The following is a 25588-nucleotide window of genomic DNA, read 5'->3' on the forward strand; positions in this document are numbered from 1 at the left end:
CCTCTTCGACCTGTCTGTTTCCTCTCCACCTATCCTCTCCTCTATCCATCTTCTATCCGCCTCCCACTCTCTCCCTATTTATTTCAGAACCCCCTTCCCCTCCCCCTTTTCTGATGAAGGGTCTAGGCCCGAAACGTCAGCCTCTCTGCTCCTATGATGCTGCTTGGCCTGCTGTGTTCATCCAGCCCTGCACCTTGTTGTCTCTGTATGAATAAATAGGTTTCTTTTCTGAATAGTAGAATGTGACAGTTGGATTTCTGCTGGGTGTCTGTGCTGGGACCTTGGCTTTTTGTAATTTGTACCAATGACTAAGATGAGGGAGAAGAGTCTGGGCATATAAACTTGCAAATGAGACATAGGTAGGAAAGTTTGTTGTGAAGTGGCAATAAGGAAGGTGCAGATGAATATAGATAGGTTGAGTGAGTGAACAAAGTTTTGGTAGATGAAGTACAATATGGAAAGAAGTTGTTCACTTTGGCAGGAAAAATTAAAAATCAGAATTATTGCTTAAATGGAGAATGACTGCAGAATTCCACAGTGCAGAGAAATCTAGATGTTCTCTAGCATGAATCACAAAAAGTTTGCATGCAGGTACAGCAAATTACCTAGAAGGCTAATGGAATACTACCCTTTATTATTGAACATAAAGTGAGAATTCAAATCAAATCAAAATACTATTGATGCTGAGGATGTGAAATAAAAATCAGGAAGTGCTATAGAAACTTAGCAGATCAGGCACCGTCTGTGAGGTTCTCCATCATGTTACCCTTTTATTATAAAATACTGATGTTTTTTTCACATGTATAGGGCCTTAGTGAAACTACATCTCAAATATTGTATGCAGTTTTGTGTGTTATTTTTTTAGGAACAATGTAAATGTGAAGCAGACAGTTCAGAAGAGGTTTACTAGATTAATAACTGGACGAAGTGAGTTGTCTTATGAGGATAATTGGGGAGGACTAGGCTGGGCCTGTTTTCACTGTCGAAGAGTGAGGCGTGATTTCATTGAAATGTGTAAACCTGAATGGTTTTAACAAGGTGTGTGTGGAAAGGATGTTTCCTTCTTGAGGTGAGTTCAGAACTGGGGATGGGAGTGACTGTTTAAAAAAGGTAGTTGCCATTTTAGGATATAGATGAAGAGGGTTGTTTTCTAAGATTTCTGCAACATAGGAACTCTATCTCAGGAGGCGGTGTAAAGGTGTTTTTTTTTAATATTTCTAAGATTGAGTTTGATTGATTCTCTTGCCTAACAAAAATCTAGGGTTATTGGGGTAGGTGGAAATATAGAATTTGACATTCAAACAGATTAACCATGATCTTAATGAATGGCAGTGCAGGCTCGAGGGTCCCATGGCTTATTGCTGCTCCAAATTAGTAAGTTTAGAAGTTTGTATGGGCAGATATCACTGGGGGCCAAGTGCTGGAAAATGGAATTGGGAGTAGTTACTTGTTGTTTATGACTGCATGAACTCAATGGGCCATACGGCCTTCTTCTGTTCTGTAAATTTCTAAACAAGGCCGACATCAGCTCTGGCAGCTTAGCCATTACCAGCTCCTTGTCCCCTCAGATTTCCCTATGGACATGGACATGACTCTTCCACACTCTCATCTCGCAGAAATGAAAATGCAGCAAACAAAAGAGATGGATTGGCTGCAGTAGGCAGTTGCCTGACTTATGCTTCGTGCCTCTGCCACAATAATCCAGTCCTTGCTGTTATAAAATAATAGCTAATAAATCCAATGAGAAATTCAAAGGAAATGTATTCACCCAGAAAATGGTTGGAAGGTGGGATTTGCTACCATATTGGAGTAGTTTAGATGAATAGCAAAGATGCAAATAAGGGGGAGTTAGATAAATGCAGGGGAATGAAAGACGTAAAAGAATATGATGGCAGAGTTGGATGAAGTAGAATGGAAGGAAGGTTGTGTAGAATCTAAGCACAAACATGGACCATTGGATTGAATGGCTTATGTCAGTTGACAGGGAGGTGTTATTGAACATGGTGGGACTGGCAGCCTGAAGTGTATTTGTTTAAAACAAGGAGTATGACAGTAAAACAGATGAACTTAGAGTTTGGGTTACTGCATATTACTGCGATATTATAGCAATTGCAGAGACTTGGCTGTGAGAGGGACAGGATTAGCAGCATACTGTTCCAGGATTTAGATGTTTCAGACAGGGATGTAAACAAGGTGGGGGAGTTGCGTAACTGATAAGGGAGAATATCACAGCTAGAAATGTAAGGACTGCAGATGCTGGAAGTTAGAGTCAATAAATGTGGAGCTGGGAAAACACAGCGGGTCAGACAGCATCCGAGGAGCAGGGAAGCAATGTTTCAGGCTGAAACCCTTCGTCAGGACTCAGCTGTACTGAGGGAGGACATCTTGGAGTGAGGTCAGTAAGGCCATATGGGTAGAGCTCATGAATAGGAGTAGTGCAATCACTTTGATGGGATTGTGCTACAGGCCTCACAACAGATAGAACAGATATGTGGACAGATTGTGGAAAAATAGGAAAACAACAGGATTGTTGTGGTGGGAGATTTTAACTTCTAACATATTGATTGGGACTCCCTTAGTGCCAGGGGCTTGGATGGAGAGGAGTTTGTTAGGTTCATTCAGAAGCAATATGTAAATAGTCCAACATGGGAAGGGGCCATATGTGACTTGGTATTGGGAAATGAGCCCAGCTAGGTGATCACAGTTTCAGTGGGGAAGCATTTTGGGAGCAGTGATTATAATTTCATAATTTTTAAAATGCTTTTGGATAAGGATAAGGGTAGTCCTCGGGTGAAAGTATTAAATTGGGGGAAGGCTAACTGTGACAATATTAGGCAGGAATTGGGGAATGTAGATTGGGGATGGCTGTTTGAGGGTAAATCCACACCTACCAAGTGGGAATCTCTTAAAGGCTAGTTGATTAGAGTTCAGGACCAGTATGTTCTTGTGAAAATGAAGGATATGGATGGCAATATTTGGTAACCTTGGATGACAAGAGAAAATCTGAGGTTAATCAGAAAGAAAAAAGAAGCATACAACAGGTTTAAGAAACAGAAGACAAGCAGAACTCTCAAGGTATATAAAGACAGCAGAAAATAACTTAAACAAGGAGTCAGAAGGGCGAAAAGGAACCATGAAATGACCTTGGTAAACAGGATTAAGGAAAATCCCAAGGTTATTAAAACATATATAAAGAGCAAGGGGAAAGAAAGGAAAAGCGTAGGTCCACTCATAGATATAGGAGGAAATTGGAGTCGGAGGATGTGAGTGAGGTCCTTTACTATTCTGTTGTAAACCTCAATCAGATCCTTAACTGAGGTCCTTAATACTTTGCATCAGTATTCATAAAGGAGAAGGGGATGGTGGATGATATGTCTAGAGAGGGATGTGTTGATATTCTAGGTCATGTCGATATAAAAAAGGAGGTGGTGTTGGGTGTTTTGAAAAGCATTAAGATAGACAAGTCCCTGGGACCTGATAGGATCTATCCCAGAATTCTGAGGGAGGCAAGGGAAGAAATTGCTGAGGTCTTGTACAAAATCTTTGTGTCCTCTTTAGTCACAGGAGAGTTCCCAGAGGATTGGAGAATAGCCAACATTGTTCCGTTGTTTAAGGTGGGCAACAGGGATAATTCAGGAGATTACAGACTCATGACCTGTACGCCACTGGAAGGGAAATTGTTGGAACAGATTCTAAGAGACAAGATTTACTCACATTTGAAAAGAATATGTACTTATTAGTGACAAGCAGCATGGCTTTGGCCAGGGGAGTTTATGTCTGTCAGATTTGGTTGATTTTTGAGGAAGTGACAAAGATGATTGATGAGGGCAGAGTGGTGGATGTTGTCTGGGAGACAATAAGGACTGCAGGTACTGGAAGCCATAGTCTGTAGGTGTGAGGCTGGAAAAGCACAGCAGGTCAGACAGCATCCGAGGAGCAGGAAAGTCAACTTTTCAGGCCGAAACCCTTTGTCAGGATTTGGGAAGGGGAGAGAAGCCCAGAAAGAAATCAAGGGAATGGAGCTGGGGAAGAGTAGGAGAGATGGTGATAGGTGGATGCAGGTATGGGGCTATTGTGATTGGTCCATGAGAAGGGTGGAGTGGATAAGTGAGTAGCAAGATGGACAGGTTAGGTCAGGTCGGGAGGGGGAGGGCTGGACTTTGGATAAGGCTGAGAGTGGAGGGATTTTGAGGCCGGTGAAGTCAATGTTAAGGCCAGTGTTGTAAGCATCCAAGGCGAAATATCAGGTGTTGTTCCTCCCATTTACATTTGGGCTCACTCTGACAGTGGAGGAGGCCAAGGATGGACATGTCATCAGGGGCGTTGGAGAGGGATTTAAAATGATGGCAACTGGAAGGTTGGGTTGGTTGATGTGTGCAGAGTTCAGAAGCTCGGTGAACCAGTCCCTGAGTCTGCGTTTGGACATCTTGATATAGAGGAGAACAAATCAGGAGCAACAGATACAATAGATCAGGTTGGATGAAGTGCAGGTGAATCTCAACTGGATCTAGAAGGATTGTTTAGGGCCTTGGACAGAGGTGAGGGGGAGGTGTAGGGATAGGTGTTGCACCTTTTGAGGTTGTAGGGAGAGGCACTGGCTGTGCTGGAGAAGCTGGTGGGCAGTGTAGAGCTTATGAGGGAGTCGCAAAATGAGCAGTCCCTGCGGAAAGCAGACAGGGGTGGGAAAGGAAATATATTTTTGGTGGTGGGGTCTGATTGTAGGTGGCTGAAATGTTCGGAGGATGATGATTTGGATCCGGAGTTTGTTGGGCTTCTACGTGAGGACTAAGGGAACTCTATCCTTATTGCTGCTGGGGGGAGGGGGTTTGCGGTCAGAAGTGTGGGAAATGGAGGAGATGCATTTGAGAACATGCTTACTTACAGAGGAGGGGAAATTATGATCCCTTAAGTAAGAGGATATCTGGGATGTCTTGGAGTAAAACTTCATCCTGGGAGCAGATTCGATGAAGGTGGAGGAATTGGGAGTATGGGATAGCATTTTTGCAGGAGGGTGGGTGAGAGGAGGTGTAGTTGAGGTATCTGTGGGAGTCAGTGGGTTTACATGATGTTAGTGGTCATTTGGTTTCTGGAGATGGAGACGGAGAAGTGCAGGAAGGGGAGGGAGGTGTTAGAAATAGTCCAGATGAATTTGAGGGTGGGGTGGAAGGTGTTGCCGAAGTTGATGAACTGCTCGAACTCCTCGCAGGAGCACGAGGCCGCACTGATGCAGTCAACAATAGAGCTGAGAAAGAGGTAAGGGATTGTTTCAGTGTAGTTGCAGAAGAGGTACTGTTCTACAAATTCTACAAAAAGGCAAGCATAGATCAGGCCCATGTGAGTGCCCATAGCCACCCCTTTGGTTTGTAGGAAGTGGGACGAATCAAAGGAGAAATTGTTGAGAGTAAGGACCAGTTCAGCCAAGCAAATGAGAGTATCAGCAGAAGGGAACTCATTGGTCCTTTGAGAGAGGAAGAAGCAGAGGGTTTTTGAGCTATCTGTGTGGGCGATACAGCTGTACAGGGACTGTACATCCATGGTGAAGATGAGCTGTTGAGAGATGGGGAATTGAAAGTTTTGGAAAAGGTGGAGGGGATGGGTTGCGTCCTAATGTAAGTAGGGAGTTCCTGAAGCAAAGGGTAAAGAATGGAGTCGAGGTAGGAGGAGATGAGCTCGGTGGGGCAGGAGCAGGCATAGATAACAGGTCAACCAGGGCAGTCGAGTTTATAGATTTTGGGTAGGAGATGGAAACGGGCGGTCTCAGATTGGAAAACTATCAGGTCAGCTGCTGTGGATGGGAGATCTCCCAAAGTGATGAGGTTGTTGGTGGTCTTGGAGATTATGGCTTGGTGATCAGATGTGGGGTCATGATCAAGGGGACGGTAGGAGGAGATGTCAGAGAGTTGGTGTCTGGCCTTGCGGCGGGTTTAATAGTGAAGTTGGGGTTGGAGTGAAGGGAGCGGAGGACTGCACGTTCCGATGGGGAAAGGTTGGAATAAGAGAGCAGGATGGAGAGATCCAAGCGATTGGTGTCACAGTGGCAGTTTGAAATGAAGAGGTCGAGGGAGAGTAGGAAGCCAGGAGAGGGTGTCCAGAAGGATGGAGTTTGCTGGAGGTGGAAGGGGTTGTTAGAGGGCGTGTTGGATTTCTGTTCAAAGAAATAGGCGCGGAGGCAGCGGCAGCGGAAAAAGAGCTCGACATCATGGCATGCGCGGAATTTGTTTACGTGTGGGTGCAGGGGAATGAAGGTGAGCCCTTTGTTGAGGACTGAGCTTTCGCCTCAGTGAGGGAGAGGTTCAGAGGAATGATGAATACCTGGCAGGGCTTGAGGCTGGGGCTGGTTGTAGAGCTGGAACCAAGAGTGGGGTTGGAGACTTCATCAGGAGTGGGTGTGTGCACTGATGTGGTCACGTGGGCGGAAGCAGAAGTAACGCGATCATCACTGACATCAGCAGTCACATGGTCATTGACATTGGTGGAAGTGGCAGTCATGTGTTTGTCGATATTGTCTGTATGGACTTTAGCAAGGCCTTTGAAGGGACCCTCATGGTAGGCTGATGCAGAAGGTGAAGTCACATGGGATCTGTGGTGAGCTGCTAAGATGGATACAGAACCAGCTTAGTCATAAAAGAGAGAACTGTGGTCAGTGGTGTTCCACAGGGATCAATGCTGGGACCCCTATTGTTATATGTATAAGATATAGTGAATGTAGGTGGTCTGATAAGTTTGCAGGTGATGCAAAGATTGCGGATGTTGTGAATTGTGAGGAGGATTACTGGAGGATACACCAGGATATAGATAGGCTGGAGACTTGAACGGAGAAATGGAAGATGGAGTTTAATTTGGACAAATGCAGAGTGATGCATTTTGGAAGGTTTAATGCAGGAGGGAAGTAAACAGTAAATGGCAGAACCCTTGGTAGCATTAACATACAGAGGGATTTAACTGTACAGGTCCACAGTTCCCTGAAAGTGACAACGCAAGTGGATAAGGTGACCAGAAGGCATATGGCATGCTTGCCTTCATTGGTCAGGGCACAGAATATAAACATTGGCAAGTCATATTGCAGCTGAACTTTATCAAGGCCACATTTGAAATATTTTGCACAGTTCTGGCCACCACACTACCAGAAGGATGTGGAGGCTTTGGAGAGGGTGTAGAAACGGTTTAGCAGGATATTGCCTGTTCCAGAGGGTCTCAGCAATGCGGAGGCATTGGAAAAAAACTGGTTTGTTTTCACTTGAATGTCGAAGGGGTGACCTGGTAAAGGTTTAGAAAATTATGAGAGGCGCAGATAGAATGGGTAGTCAGAGTCCCCTCCCAGAGTAGAAATGTCAGTTGCTGGTGGAAATTGGTTGAGGTAAAAGGGGGAAAGTTTTAAGGAGGTGTGAGAGACAGGTTTTTCGCACAGAGGGTGGTAAGTGGTTGGAACACGCTGCCAGAGGAGGTGATAAAAGCAGAAACAACAGCATCATGCATCTTGACAGATACATGAATATGCAGGGAATAGAGGGATGTGGACCATGTAGAGGCAAAAGTTTTTTTTAAGAGAGGTGTCAATGTGTCGGTGCAGGCTTCATGGGCCAGAAGGCCTGTTCCCGTGCTGTACTGTACTTTGTTCTTTTGCTCTTTGTACTAGTACTGTGAACTGTACTGTGAATGTAGTTTGTTTTTCAAACTGCATTTGCCCCTGTGTGTTACTGTGCAAATTGTTTTCAATTTGAAGTCAAGGAAAATGGATTTTATACACCAAATGTTGAATTTTCCCAGTCATATAGAAGCATTTATGAGGCAGGACTAGGAGCAAAGTTGTAAAACTGCATATTGGGTCAGCTAATTCTTGCTTTTGATTGAAGGAGGCATCAAAATGGTCTCCCATTTCACTCACCTATACTCACATCTCCGAGCAGGGCGCTGTTAATGTTAGTTTACATCCAGAGGAATAGAAGAGCAGCCTCAGAAAACTAGATTAGTTCTAGTCATTTCTGATGTCCCATAAAATTTGAGTCTTAATTTTGATACAAACAACTTTTTTTTTCTCTTTGTGAATCATTTCCACTATGTGGGAAACCTAACACTATACTTGTGAGAAAGAAGGAAATGCACAAAATTGATGAGATATAGGAAATAAACTCAGAAAACATGAACAGATATTAAACAACTGGAAGAGGAGTAAGGAAGAGCACAAAAATGAAAGACAAAAAAAAAGGGAAGGAACATTAATGATAAATGTGAAAATGATAGAAATTAACTATGTCTTTTATCGTGAATGTCAAATCTTAGTTTGCAATCAGTAACTTGATTTCTTTTTAATGAAAATATAGCTTCTGCAATGCAGATTTAATTATCAGTGTGAAAGGGTTATTTAAAACTCACATCCAGCTGAAAGTTGCCTCAACCTTGCAACAGGTTTTTTTGTTTTATCATTTTCCTTACAGTGTATTTGCTGCATTAGACCTCAGTACCCAACACCAGAGGAAAAATAAAAGAGCAAAAGCAACAGACAATTGGGGATTGCAACAAATGCAACAACTTGCATTTATGTAGCATCTCTAATGAAGAAAACTGCCTAAAGTGATTTTTAGAGGTGTGATTAGAGAAAATATTTGGCTAAACTGAGTCAAAAATATTAGGAGGGGCAACTAAAACCGTGATCAAAGAGCTGGATTTTAAGGAGCATTTTAAGGATATTAGGGAGGCCATGAAGGGCATGGAACACTTGAACTCGTATAATTACCAGAGGCCAGTGATTGGTAGATGGGCTTGCTTTGTTTGAATGTAACTGCCTGATTCAAAGTATAATTTATATTTTGTTTTTCATAGTTTCTCTGAAATTTATGGGTTATTTGAGTTTAGTGTGAAATGTAGACAATCATTTATTTTCCGGGTTGCTTGTACTGATCGCTTCAAGTCCATTATCGAGGGAATTGCATTCAGTGCAATGTGTAGCAGCAGTGTGTACCACCTACAAGGTGCACCGCAGAAATTCACCAAAGATCCTCCAACAGCACTTTCCACACCCATGACCACTTCCATTTGAAGGACAAGGACAGCAGATGTATGGGAACACCACCACGTTCAATTTCCCCTTCAAGCCGCTCACCATCCTGACTTGGAAATATATCACCGTTCCTTCACTGTCACTGGGTCAAAATCCTGCAATTCCCTCCCGAAGGGCATTGTAGGTCAAGCCACAGCAGGTGGATTGCAGCGGTTCAGGAAGCAGCTGGGGATGGGCAATAAATGCTGGACAACCAGTGATGGCCACATACCACAAATTAATAAAAAAAAATGTTGTGTTTGTTTTAAATGCTCTTCCTGCAAGCTGGATCAATTCTTGACGAGTATGTCAGCCAATGTCAGTGATTACATTTTTCAAATCTTTAATCTGTCTCGATGAAATTACTGAGTTAGTGCCAGAATGTAAATGATTTTGTGCTGGGGCCTCAGGTTCATTGGAAAAGTGACTTTGGACCATAAAGCATGAGGATATTGGCCTGAAATATTACCTTTACATTTCATGGAACTACTGTTGAAATGTGTACATCATAATGTTATATTAATGGCAATGTTTTCTGAATTAGGTAGCGCGACGTTGGGGAATCCAGAAGAATCGTCCTGCTATGAATTACGACAAGCTGAGCCGCTCACTGCGCTATTACTATGAGAAGGGCATCATGCAGAAAGTAAGAAACAAGCACGAGTCATCTTATTTATAATTTCTTCAAATGTTGGTTGAATAACATCTTGATGAGATACAATTATAGATCATGCTGATTGAAGTGGGGGAAGATTCCCAGCATATAGCACATTTCGATGCCATAAAATGGATTCCCATTGCTTTTAAGAAATATCCAATGCCTTTCTTGGAGCTCTACATTTGCATTCTTTTAATCCTCAGGTCTTACACTTAGTCAAATAATTCTCCAAAATGCCTCATCTAAATAATGATTGCTTCTCCATTCATTCCTGGCTTGGCCCAAGTTCAACTGGACAACATTGTACAGAACAAAGAAGTTTGAGCTGTTAGATATTTGCTGTGATGGCTGATGTAAGAGAATTATATTGTTCAGGTTTCCATCTCCTGAGTTTTGTTTTAACTTGGCCTGTATTTTGGAGACCAGAGTCATTTGTGATCTCCAAACTAAACACTTAAATATTCTGCCAACACCTGTTGACATTGCACAGTAAAATCTCAAAATATCTTAGCTTAATCTGCAATGGAGTAACACTTCTGGTATGTGGTTGTGCCCTTTGCCCCTTCTGATATTTTGAATCCAGTGCACTTGCACTTTTTAGATTAGCAATCTTGTTATTTTTAGTCGTTTCGGGGTACCTGCCTCAGTAAGAAAGAGAGATGTTGGTGTAGCACGTTACCCGAGCATGAGTGGATGACTGTGAGCCAACAATTAAAGGAGAAAGCTTCTAAGTTTCCAATTTAATATTTTTCCGCCCTCTCGCTGATAAGTGCTCCTCTTTGATAAAGTGCCAAATCCGGAAGAGAGACTTCTCTTTATAAATATTTTATATGCCTACTTATAAGATATTATATCTATGGTTCTTCAATGTAAAAATTATAGATATTTTGGAAAGGGTGAGTACAGAATCACAGGAGTGTTATAGTGCAGACGGAGATGATTTGATGCGTTGTGTGTACGTCAGCTCTGAGCATGTTGACTTAGTGCCAATCTCCTGCTTTTCCCCTTAATCTTGCAAATCGTTTCCATTTAAATAATTATCTAGTTTTCTGTTGAATGCCTCAACCGAACCTCCCTCAACCACTATTTAAAGCAGTGTGTTCTGGACCCTATTTACTCAGGGTGTGAAAGCTTTTTCTCACCTCGCTTTGGCTTCTTTTGCAAAGCACTTTTAAAGCTGTGCCCGAAATTAAGACAAAGAACTGTGGATGCTGGAAATCTGAAACAAAAAAACTCCAGAAATGACTAGAGAAACTCTGCAGGTCTGGCAGTACCTGTGGAGAGAAAACAGAGTTAATGTTAATTGTGACCTTCTTCACCCTCCTTAAGGAAAAAAATCCACTTGGTTAATTAGGCAGGATTTTCTCTTATTAAATCTGAATTAATTTATTTTTCCGTGAGACTATTAATCCAATCCTGAATAATTATTTCTAGAAGTTTCCCCAACCAGAGAAGCTTTCACACTGATCTGTATAGAGAAGTAAAAAGGATTCTTATTGAAACACAACTGACTGTCAATCCATAGAGAATAGATATTTATTGTTTTAAAGAATATCCGTATTGTTGGGAAACTATTCAAAGTGAAATACTTTGAAAACAAACCTCTATAATCTATCCAATAAGATATATGCCGAGCCCCTTAAAGCATTGATCCACCTCTTGTGCAATTTCGTATCCATATACTCTTTGTTAGGCCATTACCAAAATCTGGCTTATCACTCATTACTAAATCCAGTATGCAACCATTAATGTAATAGTGATTATAGTATGATTCAGTTCAAAGTAGCATTTGAAAGGGAGAAACTGATAAAATCTTCTGAGATTGTAGATTTAGGTGGAGCTGACTTCAGTGGATGAGGCAGAGATTGTCCCCTTTCTCCTGTTCGGCATCTTGAATTCTCTGGCTGTGAGTTGGTTCACCCCACGGCCCAATGACATCCACCACAAGTAGGGCAAGGAGGCAGGTCCTGAATCCAATCTAGTTGGAACATGGTTTGTACCTAGTGCTCTGACATCTTCCTGTTGTCCAGTTTAAACTACATAAATCTGTAAATACATAAAACCTCAGCAGTTCAGGTGGAAGTGTATGAAAACAACATCATGTGAATCAGGATCAGTTTGAACCCCGAACATAAGAGCTTTACAGGTAACAACATGATGGACATTGAAAGAGATGATATCCAACATTCAACTAAAAGAAAGTGCATACAAGAATCTAATCATTAGAACGGATCCTAACAAATTGGAGAAGTACAAAGAACATAGATTGACAAGGCTGATAGTAAGAGTGACAGAAAGGAGGTACAAAAGAAACTTGCAAAGGAAGTTAAAGTTAACAGGGGATTGGAGTTTACTGCTTTGGATCCACTATATCAGCAACAAATTTGGAATTGGCTCTTGCTAGTAGCAGGATCGATAGCACAATTTTCCAGAAGGTGACTTTATAACTAGCCATCTCTGTGGTTGCTCTCAATGCTGCTTGATCAGTCACATGGTTGGCAGCTCCGGCGTCCTGGCAGGCCCAATGGGAGAGGTAGGTACTGCCGAAGCAAGGTGTGGATCACATGTTCCCCTCAACATGAGGGTGCCCTCAGAAGTGTGAATCAAAATCAAAATCAAAAATGATGAAAATGCAAGCTGTTAATTCTCTCAATCGGGCTGCAAGTGTGTCTTTTCTTACCCACAGCCTGTCCTTGGGCATGGAAGCTGTGGCTCCTATATCACCCTAGCCTACTGCAGGGAGACCATTTCTGGTAAAGCTAAAGGCCTGTACATATGAAGACCTGTCTGTCAATGCCAAAATGCTGGCGAAGTTGTCAAATCTCTGTTAGTTGGGGCCTTGGCCAACCCAATTGTCTGCCTGCCTCTGTGGAATGACCAAACATACTATGAAAGCTTGGGGGTATTTACATCAGCATGGTTATCTGGGTTAGACTCTAGAAAATTGTTGAACAATAATTTTGATGTTTCTAATAGTAGGACTGAGATATTGACTGCAAAACCATGCACTATAATCTTCTGAATAGCAGAATAAGATCTCATAGAAATCAGTAAATGAAATACAGATGATAAATGAAGAGAACTTCATCGTTGCCTTTCTTTCACTGCTTGTTAAGTGAGAGGTGTCAATCCTGGACAATAGATCAATTTTATTTGACCAACTACTGTCAACAGAAGTTTTTTACATCTCAAATTCAGTACATGTAAAACGTAGATCAAAGTTTCCTCAACTTCAGTCCAAAAATTTGGATTTATAAACATCCTGAACAATTATTGCTTCTGATACACTTATTTCCTAAACAACTGTTTGATATTTCTGGGTAAAGTTAATTATTAATTTACAATGTGATGTCAGTTACAGGGATTTTATGCCCCACTATTAGCTATGCAAACATATTTCTCTTACGATCTCGACAGTAAACAAAACACTAGCCTATTATTCTGAAGTCTTAGAGGCGAAAGGAAAGTTGGCCATTTAAAATCCAGTTCTTGGAAATCTAAATCCTAGTTCTTGGAAAATTAAGTATTGGATAAGTGTACTGCCGTTACTGTTTTATTTTTCCAAACTAGCATCCAGTGCTGGAAGATTAGCAATGTATTGTATTTCCACAGTCAATCAATGTTATTCGTATAGGTTTCATCCAGTAAGGCAGCTGACATGGTGTGTTGTGTGAATGTGTGTGTGTGTGTGTTTGTGTGTGAGAGAGAGAGAGATCCACAGAGATAAATAACTTTAAAAATGATGTTCAGACTTCCAATTAGTAACTGAAAGAGTAGCAAGAAAGATTTCATGTTTTAAATCTTTTCCTGTAACAAATTATTAAATATACTATTGACCACCACTATTTTCTTTTTGTAGGCATCTTATACTTAGAATGATAGAGCAGAACGTTCTCATTTTACACTTATCACCCACCACACATCCCACGGAATTACAATCCCTGTAGCAAAAATTCCTCAGCTTCTCTTAGATTGAAATAGGTTCCCATATCCCCATGTGGCTGAGTAATATTTTCGCATGGCCATCTGCAGGTGCTTTCCATTTTTGAAGAGTTCCCCAAATCTACCACCAGCAGCTTTGTCTGCTCTAATTTTTCTTCTCCTTCAGCTTTCAGCCATGCCAGGACAAATCTTCTGGAATCGTTAGATTGCTAAGTTGGTTAGTCTATCTGACTTGAAACCATCTCCTTCCTGCATCTAGCTGTATTAACTTGTTCTTCACAGGTTTAATTTGCATATGGGTTCCAAACTATACGGCAACCAGAATCCCACTTCAGTAGTGGAGACTGGTGTTTAAGTGGCTAGCTGCCTCCATAAAACATGTATGCACAAAACCAGGCTTAACTTCATTCCCATCTTCACAAAATTAGGAAGTATTGTGTTCGAGGACAGCACTGCTAAATTTGGATACTTTACACTATGATAAAGAGCCTAGAGAGCCTGTCCATTGTGGCAAAATTTGTAATCTTGCACTCATCAGGACAATTTGCAAGAAGTAACAGTTCAAGAGGAAAGTTAACCTTTATAATGTTTGATAGGAGAGTGCTGATTGTTGGTAAATGGGCTCTTTATGCTTCTGTTTGGATTCCAGTGTATCCCTTTGGGGAGGTAACATATGGATAATATGGACAATATCCTAAAACACCTTTGTTAGTCCAGTTTCCATTTGGGGTCAGGTACTTTTTGGGAGATGGGAAATTGAGGTACTATTTTTGGGGTGAGGAGGTTAGAGAAGTTGGGCTCGTTGACAATATAGAAAATTGTGCCAGAAAGGTGCACAAACCCCTTGGAAAGAAGAAGCTATTTAAGAAGTGTGAAACCTGCAAGACTTGTCACACATATCGAGAACTGCCCAGAGCTGTCATTTCCTTTTGAATGAGGGCTGATATTTAGTACTTGGAACCATGGATTAATATGAATTGGCACGAAGTTGATGTGGGGTTATGAGGAATCAAGGGGGAATGATGCCCGAGTAGAATTGTTACTGGACTGTTAATCCAGAGACCCAGCTAATATTCTGGGGACCAGGGTTCAAATCCCGCCATGGCAGATGATGGAATTTGAATTCAATGAAAATCTGGAATTAAAAGTCCAGTGATGACCACAACTCCATTGTCGATTGTCAGAAAATCCCAACTTGTTTGCTAATGTCCCTTGCTGTCTTTACCTGGTATGGTCTACATGTGACTCCAAATCCACAGCAATGTGATTGATTCTTAACTGTCCCGTCTGGGAAATAAATGCTGGTCTAGCTGGTGATGGCCTAATCCTGTGTATGAATAACCAAAAAAAGACGAATCATGGGATGATTGACGTGGCTGGAGCGCAGGTATGAGGGCTGGAGGACTATGTTCTGTTTTATCCTATTATTTTACTTGGTAGGCAGTGTTGGAGCTCCAAAGCAGGCTGTCTGTGCTGCCTGCCTCAGAACCCAGCAGCCTTCTCATCTCTTTGCAGCTATTCCATCCTGACTTCCAATCAGTTTGTACTCTCCCGCCCTCCGGAATGCAAAGTGGGAAATGTGGATAACCATATTTAAACCAAGAGTTTCTCCCGCCTCTGTGCAAGTGACCTGGGAACATAATTTGGGCCTTAACCTCTAGACATAACACTCTTGTAAGATTTATAACAATACAGGAAAAATTGCAATGTATCAATTAGTATCTCTGATGAATCAGCAAATTTTAATTATGCTTTTTGCTCACAATATAAATGAAGGGAACAATGAAATGTTTTTATTTTCCCTTCCCTTTAAGTAAGTGCATAGGGTCATGTTTATTGTCTCGAGTTGATGTTCACTGTACGTTTAGATATTCTTCAGCCAGTAGAGATCCAGATCATTAACGTATCTGGTTTAATAAATATTGTCCTATCCTACAGTTACTGACAAAAAGCTCAAATAACTTCGTAGGAAAATTAACTCATCAGTAAAATCTTTCTTGTGATTGGTTTTTGCATTTTAACCTTTTAACCTTAAAGTTTTAAATTCTAGATTTAAGACTGGCTAGAAATGTAACCTTTGGCTACATTAGACTAATGATGCTTTTGGTTTGTTTTGAAGATTATGCGAAACTGTTTCTCTCCTTTCTGCAGGTCGCGGGAGAAAGATATGTGTATAAATTTGTCTGTGATCCAGAAGCGCTTTTCTCGATGGCTTTCCCAGACAACCAGAGGCCAGTGCTGAAAACTGATATTGAGCGCCATATCAACGAAGAGGACACAGTCCCTCTCTCCCATTTTGATGAGAACATGGCCTATATACAAGAGAGTGGCTGTTGCAATCCCCATCCATACAATGAAGCCTATGTGTACTGATGCAACCAATTTGGGGCAGTCACTCCGTGTTTGTTTTCTTTTCTCTATTATTTTCCTCTGTAGACCATGACCCAGGATTTACTTCATCTCTTCAGCATCTCTGACATCAAGCAGTGGGTCCACGGTTTCTGTCGCATTAACCCCATGGTCCACCACCAGGGACAGTGCACTTTATGAAAAGACTCATTCGAGTTCTACATGTTTTTTTCAGGGTAGGGTGGGTGGGGAGTGGGAATGGTTGGTGTTGGGGAGAGGGCAGTGGTTTTCATTTTAGCTTACATGCTTTTCTTTGGTGGGTAAGGAGGGATGGGAGGGTTGGGAATTGCAGTACATTTAAATGGTTTGATTGATGCTATCATATGGATTTTTGTTTCATATCAGCTAAAAAACTTACTAAGTCAAAGTTTCAAGAAATCTGCTGATATCAGTAATAAAAGAAATCGCATATCTAATATTGCTGTGTTAACACAGCCAGCACTCTTTAAAAATCTATATCTGAGTAGGTACATAGTACTTTTTTGTCAGGTACACATTAATATACAGTCAAGCATTTTACTGCTGTGTCATATTTGTTAAAAATATATGAATACTAGAATATGCTGAAGCTTCTGCTGCAGTCTCCTTTTCTGTAAATTCTTTTAAATGAGGGTTTATTGAAGACATTTGAAGTATTGCTCTCAGTCCAGGTAGTATTTCAGGACAATGAATAGACAACATGAAACATTTACTGCTTAGGATATAGCTTATGCTGTAGATATACTATAAGCAACTGTACGCTTTAGGAATTGGTAAAAAATTCTTCACCTGCAACTTGTAAAAGGAAATTTTTATGTGAAAGACTGACATCATTGGAAATCTATCTAATGTAACCTGTCAATGGCAATTTTTTTTATTTAAACCCACTTCAGTTTTCAAATCCAGACACTGAAGTAGCCATGACAAGATATGTATGACTTAGAATACAACCTGGTAAAAAGGGCAAGTTACCTTTGAATAGCTCTTGGAACTCATGAGCTACACTGAGTAGGATTGATATTTGAACATTTGTGCAGAGGTATAAACCCATTTATTTTGAACAGGTTAACATTTAGACAAAGGATTTTGATATGAACACATCAAAATTTCCTGGTCTAATCACTCAACATAATTTTAATGTTGTTCTCAGCAAGTAACTGTGCGAGGAAAAGACTCTCAAAAGCAGATGAGTTTTCATCAGATCAGGATTGTAACTCCAGTGTGTGACTGCCTTTTTCCTGATTAAGATTTTTCTCTAAAACAATTGGAGTAGCTACCTGAAAGCTACGCTGGTGTACTGGTGCTATATGTAGACAGCAGAACCTGTACATATGAAGGGACAGTGCACATGCCAGATTTGGCATTAATTGCATTCTATGTCATTTCTGGCAGAATACCATGATGTCAAAGTTACAGACATTCCTATAATGAATTTCTGTTGCTGTTCTAATCACTGAATGTGGAAGAAGTTTCTCTTCGTTTTCTTGAAGCTTAATGTTTCCTTCAGTCAATAAATGATCCTGTGGCTGTGAGAAGAAACCTATATTTTTCCCTTCTCATTAGAAAGCTGATTATTCTGCATTATTTTGGAAACCTAAAAATATTTGACGGGCATATATGTTTAGCAATTGCTATGCTCCTTTTCATATTAAAATATTTAATAGGTTTCTGGAAATCAAAACTAGGACATTTGTGTAGCTTTTAATCCTTGTCATATTGTTACTGTATTTTGCAAATGTATTCTGGCCTCTTGAAAAAAATACTCCAAATCTCTGATTTGTCCAGGTGAATAAGATGAATTTGAATATTGTCAAAACCTTTGCTTACCCCAGAGCAATCATCAAATAAACAATCATCAAACGGAAACCTTAAGAACATCACCACATTTGAATAACACAGTTTAATAATAGGAAGGAAAACAATGGAGATGAATGATACATTGCATTTTTGAAGCTTCTGATCCATTCCTCACCTGTTCATCGGTGAACAGTAATATTTTTGTTGTTTTGCTCTGTTTTCATCCCCACTTCACCCCAGTCTACTTCTATACCATTCTGGGGAAGGAGAGCAGCTGAAGGGAATGGTCATTTCACTGGGGCTTCAGAGTTCAGTGCCTCCAGCAATGACTGAAAGGTTTTCCATGCGTGATTTCCTATAACTGCTAATACAGTAGCAATTTCAAATAATCAACAAAACTTTGTGTGAGAAATCATTAAGTGAAAGAGGGTCATCATCATCTGAAAAGAGAGAAGACAAATTAGTTTTAAAAACCCTTCAGTCACTGCCCATATGTTGAAAGTAGACTGGAACAGTGACTTTTGCCTGAACTGTTCAGCTGTATAGATTTTGAATGTGCACCTCACAGCAGCATTGCTTGGTTATGATCATTTTCTTTTTATTTTGGGGCAGTCAGTTTGAGGAATCATTGAGATATACAGCACAAGAAAGGACCTTGCTGCTTCTTTGAAAGTTCCCCTCTCCAGCTTATCATCCATAGCCTTGCACACTTCTCCTTTTCAAGTATATATCCAATTCCTGATTGAAAATTACCATTAAGTAATTTGGCAAGAGCAAGAGTCTGTGATTTTAAATCTTGCATGAAGTGATATACAGTGCTGAAGGTATACCTAAGTATAAAAATGGACACAAATTTCCTTACCTATCCGACACTTTTCTGCTGGGGGAATGCTATAATTACAGTAAAATCATATTGCAATTCCATCGTGGGATTGAGTAACATTAATTTATAGCTGGGACCAACCAACATGTCCTCAAGTGAAATGGCACTAATTTGATGTTGTAATTGACAAACCACTTGCATTCATTCTTGTCATATATAGAATATATATAAAAGGGTTAATGGTCAACTTTAATCTGAATTTTCATGACTTTGGGATATTAATATGTGGACAGATCTGTTGGCTTGCTCTTTATGATTCTCTTCTTGAATTGTATTTCTAGTAATTCGCGTCAAGTGCAATCATGCCTGGTTCACATGGAACAAGTATAGGTGGAGTTCAGACTTTGGTAACTGATTCTAATTGTTCCCTTGTGGTTCAGTAGTATTCTCAATAGCTCTTTTCATTTTTACCACATAAAGCTTGTGGCAGAGTTATCCAGAAATGTAAGTTCCATGTTCAATCTGTGATGTGCAATCCAAGGCAAAAAAAAAGTAACCTGTTTTGTAATAGTTCACACACAAGGAGTTGTGGTTTTGAATATGGAGGTAAACATGCATTGTTGGGATTGATCCTGGGGCCTTGTTTAGCATCATCACACATATTAGGCTGAATGTCATGTTTCTCTGGCAGGAGGGCAGGTAGTGTAAAATTGGGTATGATGCCATAGGCACCTTCCTTGACATTTTACATGCATCGAGGAAGTGTTGGGTGACCAGCCTTCCTAAGGGCTGCTTGAAGTATTTAAATGCCAATTAATGGCTATTTATGGATCTGCCTTCTGCCCTTGAGGAAGGGTAGGGCCAAGTGGGAAGTCTGCCAGCTTTCACTGTATAGGCTGATAATGGGCAAGGATGGAGGCAGTTACTTCCTCTTCCATCGGAAGCCCCCACTAAGTCTGACACCCACCAACTTCTTCATTAACCCTGCCTTGACTCTGGCACAGTGTAAACTTCCACCTGCTGTGACTTATTTAGGAGTGTCTGATTTCTGTAATGCTAACATTGGGATTTTTTACTTTGCTGAACATAGAAAGGTAATAAGAGTTCTAAAATTAATTGTGGATTCTGCTCAGTTTTGCACATCTGGAATACAACCCAGCAGACCAGAGGCATTCGAGGTTTGATCCTATGTTGAGATTCCTGCTGTTAGTTATCAGTGGTGGGCACTGCAACAGTTGCTTAGACATCAGTCGAGGATAAAATTGGGTTTGGTAGTGTTAACTGGTGAAGTCAAATAGTTTGTTGACATGTGGAGCTAGAATTTATTGTAGCTCAGCTCACACCTGACAAAAGTTACTTGGAATAATGGAAATGGGTCTTTGGATTAGTTCATCATAGCCAATGCATTCAGCCCTAATCTACAGTTCAGATAGGACTCAACAATAATTTAAAGATCTAATCAGGATCTAAATAATGAATAGTCACTCCCATGAGGTATTGTTTTCTTTCCTCACTCAATATTTTTTAATCAGTTGTCTGTTAGAATTTCTTGCATTTCATACCAGGGTCAAATATTTTAAAATAGTTTTTCTTCTAAAATCCACAAATAATAACCAAAAATTCCGAGAGTCAACATTGGAAATTTCAACAATGTCCTGACAATGAAACCTTCCCTGCATGTATTTGTACATGTACTGTACTGAATCCTTTTACGTGTCACAAGCATTTTTTTTGTTATTGCAACACTTAACGATGTAGATTCTACATGAGATATTAAAGCATTGATCTTAAAGCTTCTCCCTGTCGTTAGACAATATGTTGTGGTGCCATCACTTCATCTTCACGTTTGTGCCAGGTGAACCAGGCATTGTGTTGAAGAGTCCTCGAAACAAGACGGAGGCAAAAGCAAATTACTACATCTGCCTGAAGATAGCCATCTGGAAATCTAATGTAGCAAAAAAAAGAGACAATATCGAGGGACATCTGTAAATGATGGACAGTATTTTTTCTGCTGTTTCTGAGAAATTTTCTAAATTTTTGTAATTTTGTATTTATCATGTATGTTTTGGTTTTATATGGCCACAAAGTAGCATTTGGATTAATAATGTAAATCTCATTGTTGTTTAATTTTCCTCAGCTAAGGCTTTGAGCAATTTGAAGGGTTCATGGATTTCTTGTATTGCTTTATGATTTTATTTTGCTTAATGAAGAAAACTGTAATAGCATAATAAACTGTTCAATTCCTAAGGAACTCTTGACATATGTAGTTTGATAGAACATATTCTAGCAATGTTTCTTTTTATTTTTCATTTTCTTTTTTATACATTGAGCACAATCTTGATGGAGTTATTTAAAGCACATTTCTTGGACTTGTACAAGTCTTGGTGTTGATTTCTAATTAGACATGACAATGTCACAAGAGCATTTGCTGTATGTGCCATCACTTGCTATCACCTGCATTTCTATTGTCAACATTATTTCAGTCACTAGTATAAAAAAAGAAAATGCATGACAGACTTGTAAATGTAATCAAGAACAAGTGGTGGTTAGGAATCACTATATTACCTGAATGCATGATGTGATGTAATCAGGAGCTGTCCTAAGCAATATTGATTAGTTATCAACCTCTCAAACATTGCTAATTGTGCCCAAACTCTGTCTTTCCTCAACAGAAACCCCAATCCACACCTTAATAAAATCAGGACAAACTTCTTAATTGACCTCCTCATTGACCTCTATCTTTTAAAGATAACAATGTAGGTAGAGATTTGTTGCCTATGTTTCCTTTTGGGCAGAACACGGCCTGCTCTTTACCTTTGTCCTTTAGTACACCAACTTCAAAGATCTTTGCATCAAGTTCCAATGCTTTGTGGTTCAACTCCACCAGTGTGAACCTCTGCTACTTCAAATGTAGTTTACTATTCATCAACTGGTTGAGTATCCAAAACTCATCTGTCAATGTGTTCTATCTCTTTTGAATTCTATTTAAACTATTATTAGTTGTTAAACTTTCATCCATTGAAAGGGTGCCTCAGCAACACTCTCTTCAAATCTGATTTTGGGTCTCCCTCTATAACATTTACAATCTCTTGACAGCAGCTCTTCCTCATATTTCAGAAGTGTTCAGTGGTTCCTACATGAATAGAAGTTGTTGAGGTGACAGAATCACTCATTCCATAGCTAAAGAGCAATTCCAAGAATACTAATCATTGTTTTATTAGAACAGCATGTACAAAGCAGGATGCAAGGACAAAGTAAAGTGATATAAATCATGCTTAACATAAGGAGTCCCAGCAGTGAATGTATGCAATCACAGACTTTTATCCAGAAAGCAGTCTAGTCCAGTGTTTCAAAGGCTGGATTTACACAGTTTAAGCTGAACTTCATTAGCAAACTCTTACATTTTAAATGAGAGACTGCTGAGATTAATTATTATCAGGAGATTTGCCACGTGCTTGTGTAATTGGTTGAATAATCTTCACTTAGCAGTTTTCATTCAGATGCTGGTTTAGGTCAGATTCCAGGAGACCATGAATCATGAACCACCAACTGATGTTTACAACAAAATCTAGGCATTTGCACATATTTTTCTTTCCTGAGTTTGAATCCAGATACCAAAATTGAAAAAAACTTGCAGGGCAGATTCTGCATCCTAAGTATGCAGTGCAGGTGCAGAGCTTGTGATTTACTTCCTATTAATTTTAACAGGAAAGGAACATAGACTGCATACACACAGGTTCTTCTAGGAAATATCAATGCCCAACAGAAGTGTGCAATCAACCTCTGTGTATTAACCCATTGGGCTTCCCGTCCTTTTATTGATATGTTTGAAACAAAACTCCAATGTTGTATTTACGCAAAATAGGAGTAAATTTGACTTTGTGGACTTTAAAATCAATGCAGATAAAATTCATGGAGATGTTAAACACACCACCGATTATCTATCATTCATTTTTCACTGTGACACAGTATCAAAATTATCCCAAGTGAAACTTATCCAGTACCTTACTGATAAACACAAAACCTTTCCATTATTTATTTCATTAATGAAAATCTCTGGTTCTTCAATGTAGAGATTTAAAGTATTTTGCCATGATTTAAAGCATATGATGTGCTCATCCAGAGGATATAATAGTTCGTGAGAGTAGCAGCAGGAATCATATGTAACTGAAAGAACTTGATTGGAAATTTTGTCTTGCTAGTTATTACAGTACGTTACTGATCACAGTTACCTTTCCATTACACTTATGTAGCAAAAATTAACTTATTGGTAACGTTATTGTTAATTACTTGTAAATGGATATTTCTTATTTCCGATGTACACAGGTTAACTTACATTCATGTATATTCTGCAAGAAATAGTTTCATGCAGTGCAATTATATATTTTTTTAATTAGACTGACCAGATGTTGAATTCAGTAAGTTGATTGATACAGAAAGACAGCCTTCAGTTCCTTATGTGTTTATTGTCACTCCATTTCTGGGAGCTGTTGAATGAAGTTCTGTCAATAATGAAAGGAAGGCCTGACAAACTTCCCAGAGATTTAAAATTCAGTTATCAAAGTCTTCAGTTACAAATATTGCATTTCTGTAGATCTGACAAAAACAGTGGATTGCTCTTGTCAGAACATCAGATTGAATGAAAATAGGTTTGTGGCATTAGTTGCTGTTAGTTAAATCAACTTTTCACAGTTCAACACTGCACACAATCAAGAGCAGAAAGAAGCCATGTTAAGTTATATGCAGGAGACTTTCTGCCTTCTATAATGTAATACTATAACCAGCTACCAACAATATTGTTCCTCAAAAGCTGCCTGTCCACAAGATTTTGGTTAATCCTTTTCATTTTGCTTGATGTTCATGTCCATCCTTTTGTAAAATACCTCAATGCACCGTAAAGTAAATTGATGATATCATTATTGAGAGACACAGGAGAAATATACATGTATAATGATAATAATGTGCATGGTATGCAGGTATCAGCTATGGCACAATTGGAGTGCTCCTGTCTTTGAGTCATGAAGTTATTTGTTCAGGTCCTGCTGCAGGAGTTGAACCAACAGTCAAGGCCAGTACTCTTATACAGTGCTGAGAGTACTCTGTCAGATAGATGTGAAAGGCCCTGCTGCACTATTTTGGAAAAGAGCAGTGGAGTTCTCCCTACTATCCTCAAATTATAGTGCTTTCTATGGTGCATCTATCAAATTTGATAGGAGACCTTGTGGACATGCTGAATTTCCTTAGCCTCCTGAGGAAGTAGAGATGTTGTTGTGCTTTATTGACCGTTGACCAGAACAGATTGTTGGTGATGATCACTCCCAGTAACTTGACACCTCGATCATCTCCACCTCAGAACTATTGATGCAGACAGGGGTGTGCCCTCCACTCTGCTTCCTGAAGTCAATGACCAGCTCCTTCATTTTGCTGATGTTGATGAAGAGATTGTTATTTTTACACCATGGTGCTAAGCACTCAATCTCTTTCCTGTATTCTGTCTCATTGTTGTTTGAGATCTGACCTACAATGGTGGTGTCGTCAGCAAACTTGTAAATGGAGTTGGGGTGGAATTTGACTACACAGTCATGACTGCATAAGGAGGATAGTTGGGGCTTGGTGTGTGCAACCTTGTGGGGCACTGATGGTGATGATTATGGTGGAGGAGGTGTTGTTGCCTATTCTTGTTGACTGTGGTCTATGGGCCAAGAATTTGAGCATCCAGTTACAGAGGAAGGAGCCAAGGCCTAGGTCTCAGAGTTTAGAGATGAGTTTGTTTGGAATTGTGGTGTTCAATGCAGAACGGCAGTCAATAAGTAGGAGCCTGATGAAGATAAAAACCAAAAAATCTGCAGATGCTGTAAATCAGAAACAAAAGCAGAAATTGCTGGTAAAGGTCAGCATGTCTGGCAGAACTGCGGAGAGAAATCAGAATTAGTGTTTCGTGTCAAGTGACCCTTCCTCAGAACTAGCGTTTTGGTTATCCTTGTTATCCATGTGTTCCAGGGATGAGTTTAGGGCCAAGAAGATGGTGTCAACTGTGGACATGTTGCGCTAGTAGGTGAACTGCAAAGGACCAAGGCAATTTGAGAAACTCAAATACGTATTGTTTGCCCTCTAGACATAGATATGCACTGCTTCCTTAAGGAGCTCTCTCAGTGATGATACTGTGTTGGAAATGTTCAGAAGGTACCGTACCAAAAGTTGAAGAATCTAAGACATTTCTATCTGTCTTCTTTGTCTTCTGGGTGGCATTTGTCTGACATTGTTGATTTTTCCTGAGTTGTGGCAGAGGCACAATCTGACTGTATACAGCCAGAAGAATTACCTGACTTAAATTCATCTGACACTTCCTGCTGTTGTAAATGAAACCTTCACAGTGAGCTACTACCATCAGTAAATGAAAGTTCTGCTGATGCTCTTCTTTGGTTTTTCCTATAACAGCGATATCATCAAGAATGCATTTACATCCAGGCACATTTTATCTAACTCTGTTCATATGTTGCAGGAACAAAATTGACTGATAGAGAAACCAATAGACAGTATCTGGAACAATATTTTTCAAGTGGTGTTCCGAAGGTTGTGACTTCCTGACATTCATTGGCTACAATACCAAGCAGTATTCACGTTTGGCATCCAACTTGGACAAAAATGTAGCTACTGTATATTTGGGATTCAATTCCTCAAATGTTGGAATCTTGCGCAGCATCTCTTTGGGGAAAGGTTTAGATATCTTGGGTTTAAACATGTTTTGATTGCACTGTTTTTCCTTCACATAATTGAATGATGTCAATCTGTGTAGTAATCCCATTGCATTTCAAGTCATGCAGCTGCACCTAAACTTTATGTGATCGCTGTATTTGCAACAAGGGACAACTAATGAAATTGCAATCTCTCTGAGGTGCAATACGACATTTCCCTTGAAACATCCTTCGGCATTCAACCTGTC

General features: G+C 40.0%; 1 protein-coding gene across 1 annotated transcript in view; it reads left to right on the forward strand.

Moving 5' to 3' along the window:
• Positions 1–16225, forward strand: part of etv1 (ETS variant transcription factor 1) — a 139041-nt gene extending 122816 nt beyond the window's left edge. Inside the window, exons 12-14 of the mRNA XM_048608512.1 lie at positions 5207–5334; positions 9582–9683; positions 15789–16225. Of these exons, the coding sequence (XP_048464469.1) occupies positions 5207–5334; positions 9582–9683; positions 15789–16010 (452 nt within the window). The 3' untranslated portion in view covers positions 16011–16225. The remainder of the gene's footprint in view (positions 1–5206; positions 5335–9581; positions 9684–15788) is intronic.
• The last annotated feature ends 9363 nt before the right edge of the window (positions 16226–25588 follow it).

Source organism: Rhincodon typus, chromosome 2 (genome assembly GCF_021869965.1).
Source record: "Rhincodon typus isolate 14 chromosome 2, sRhiTyp1.1, whole genome shotgun sequence".
Lineage (NCBI taxonomy): Eukaryota > Metazoa > Chordata > Chondrichthyes > Orectolobiformes > Rhincodontidae > Rhincodon > Rhincodon typus.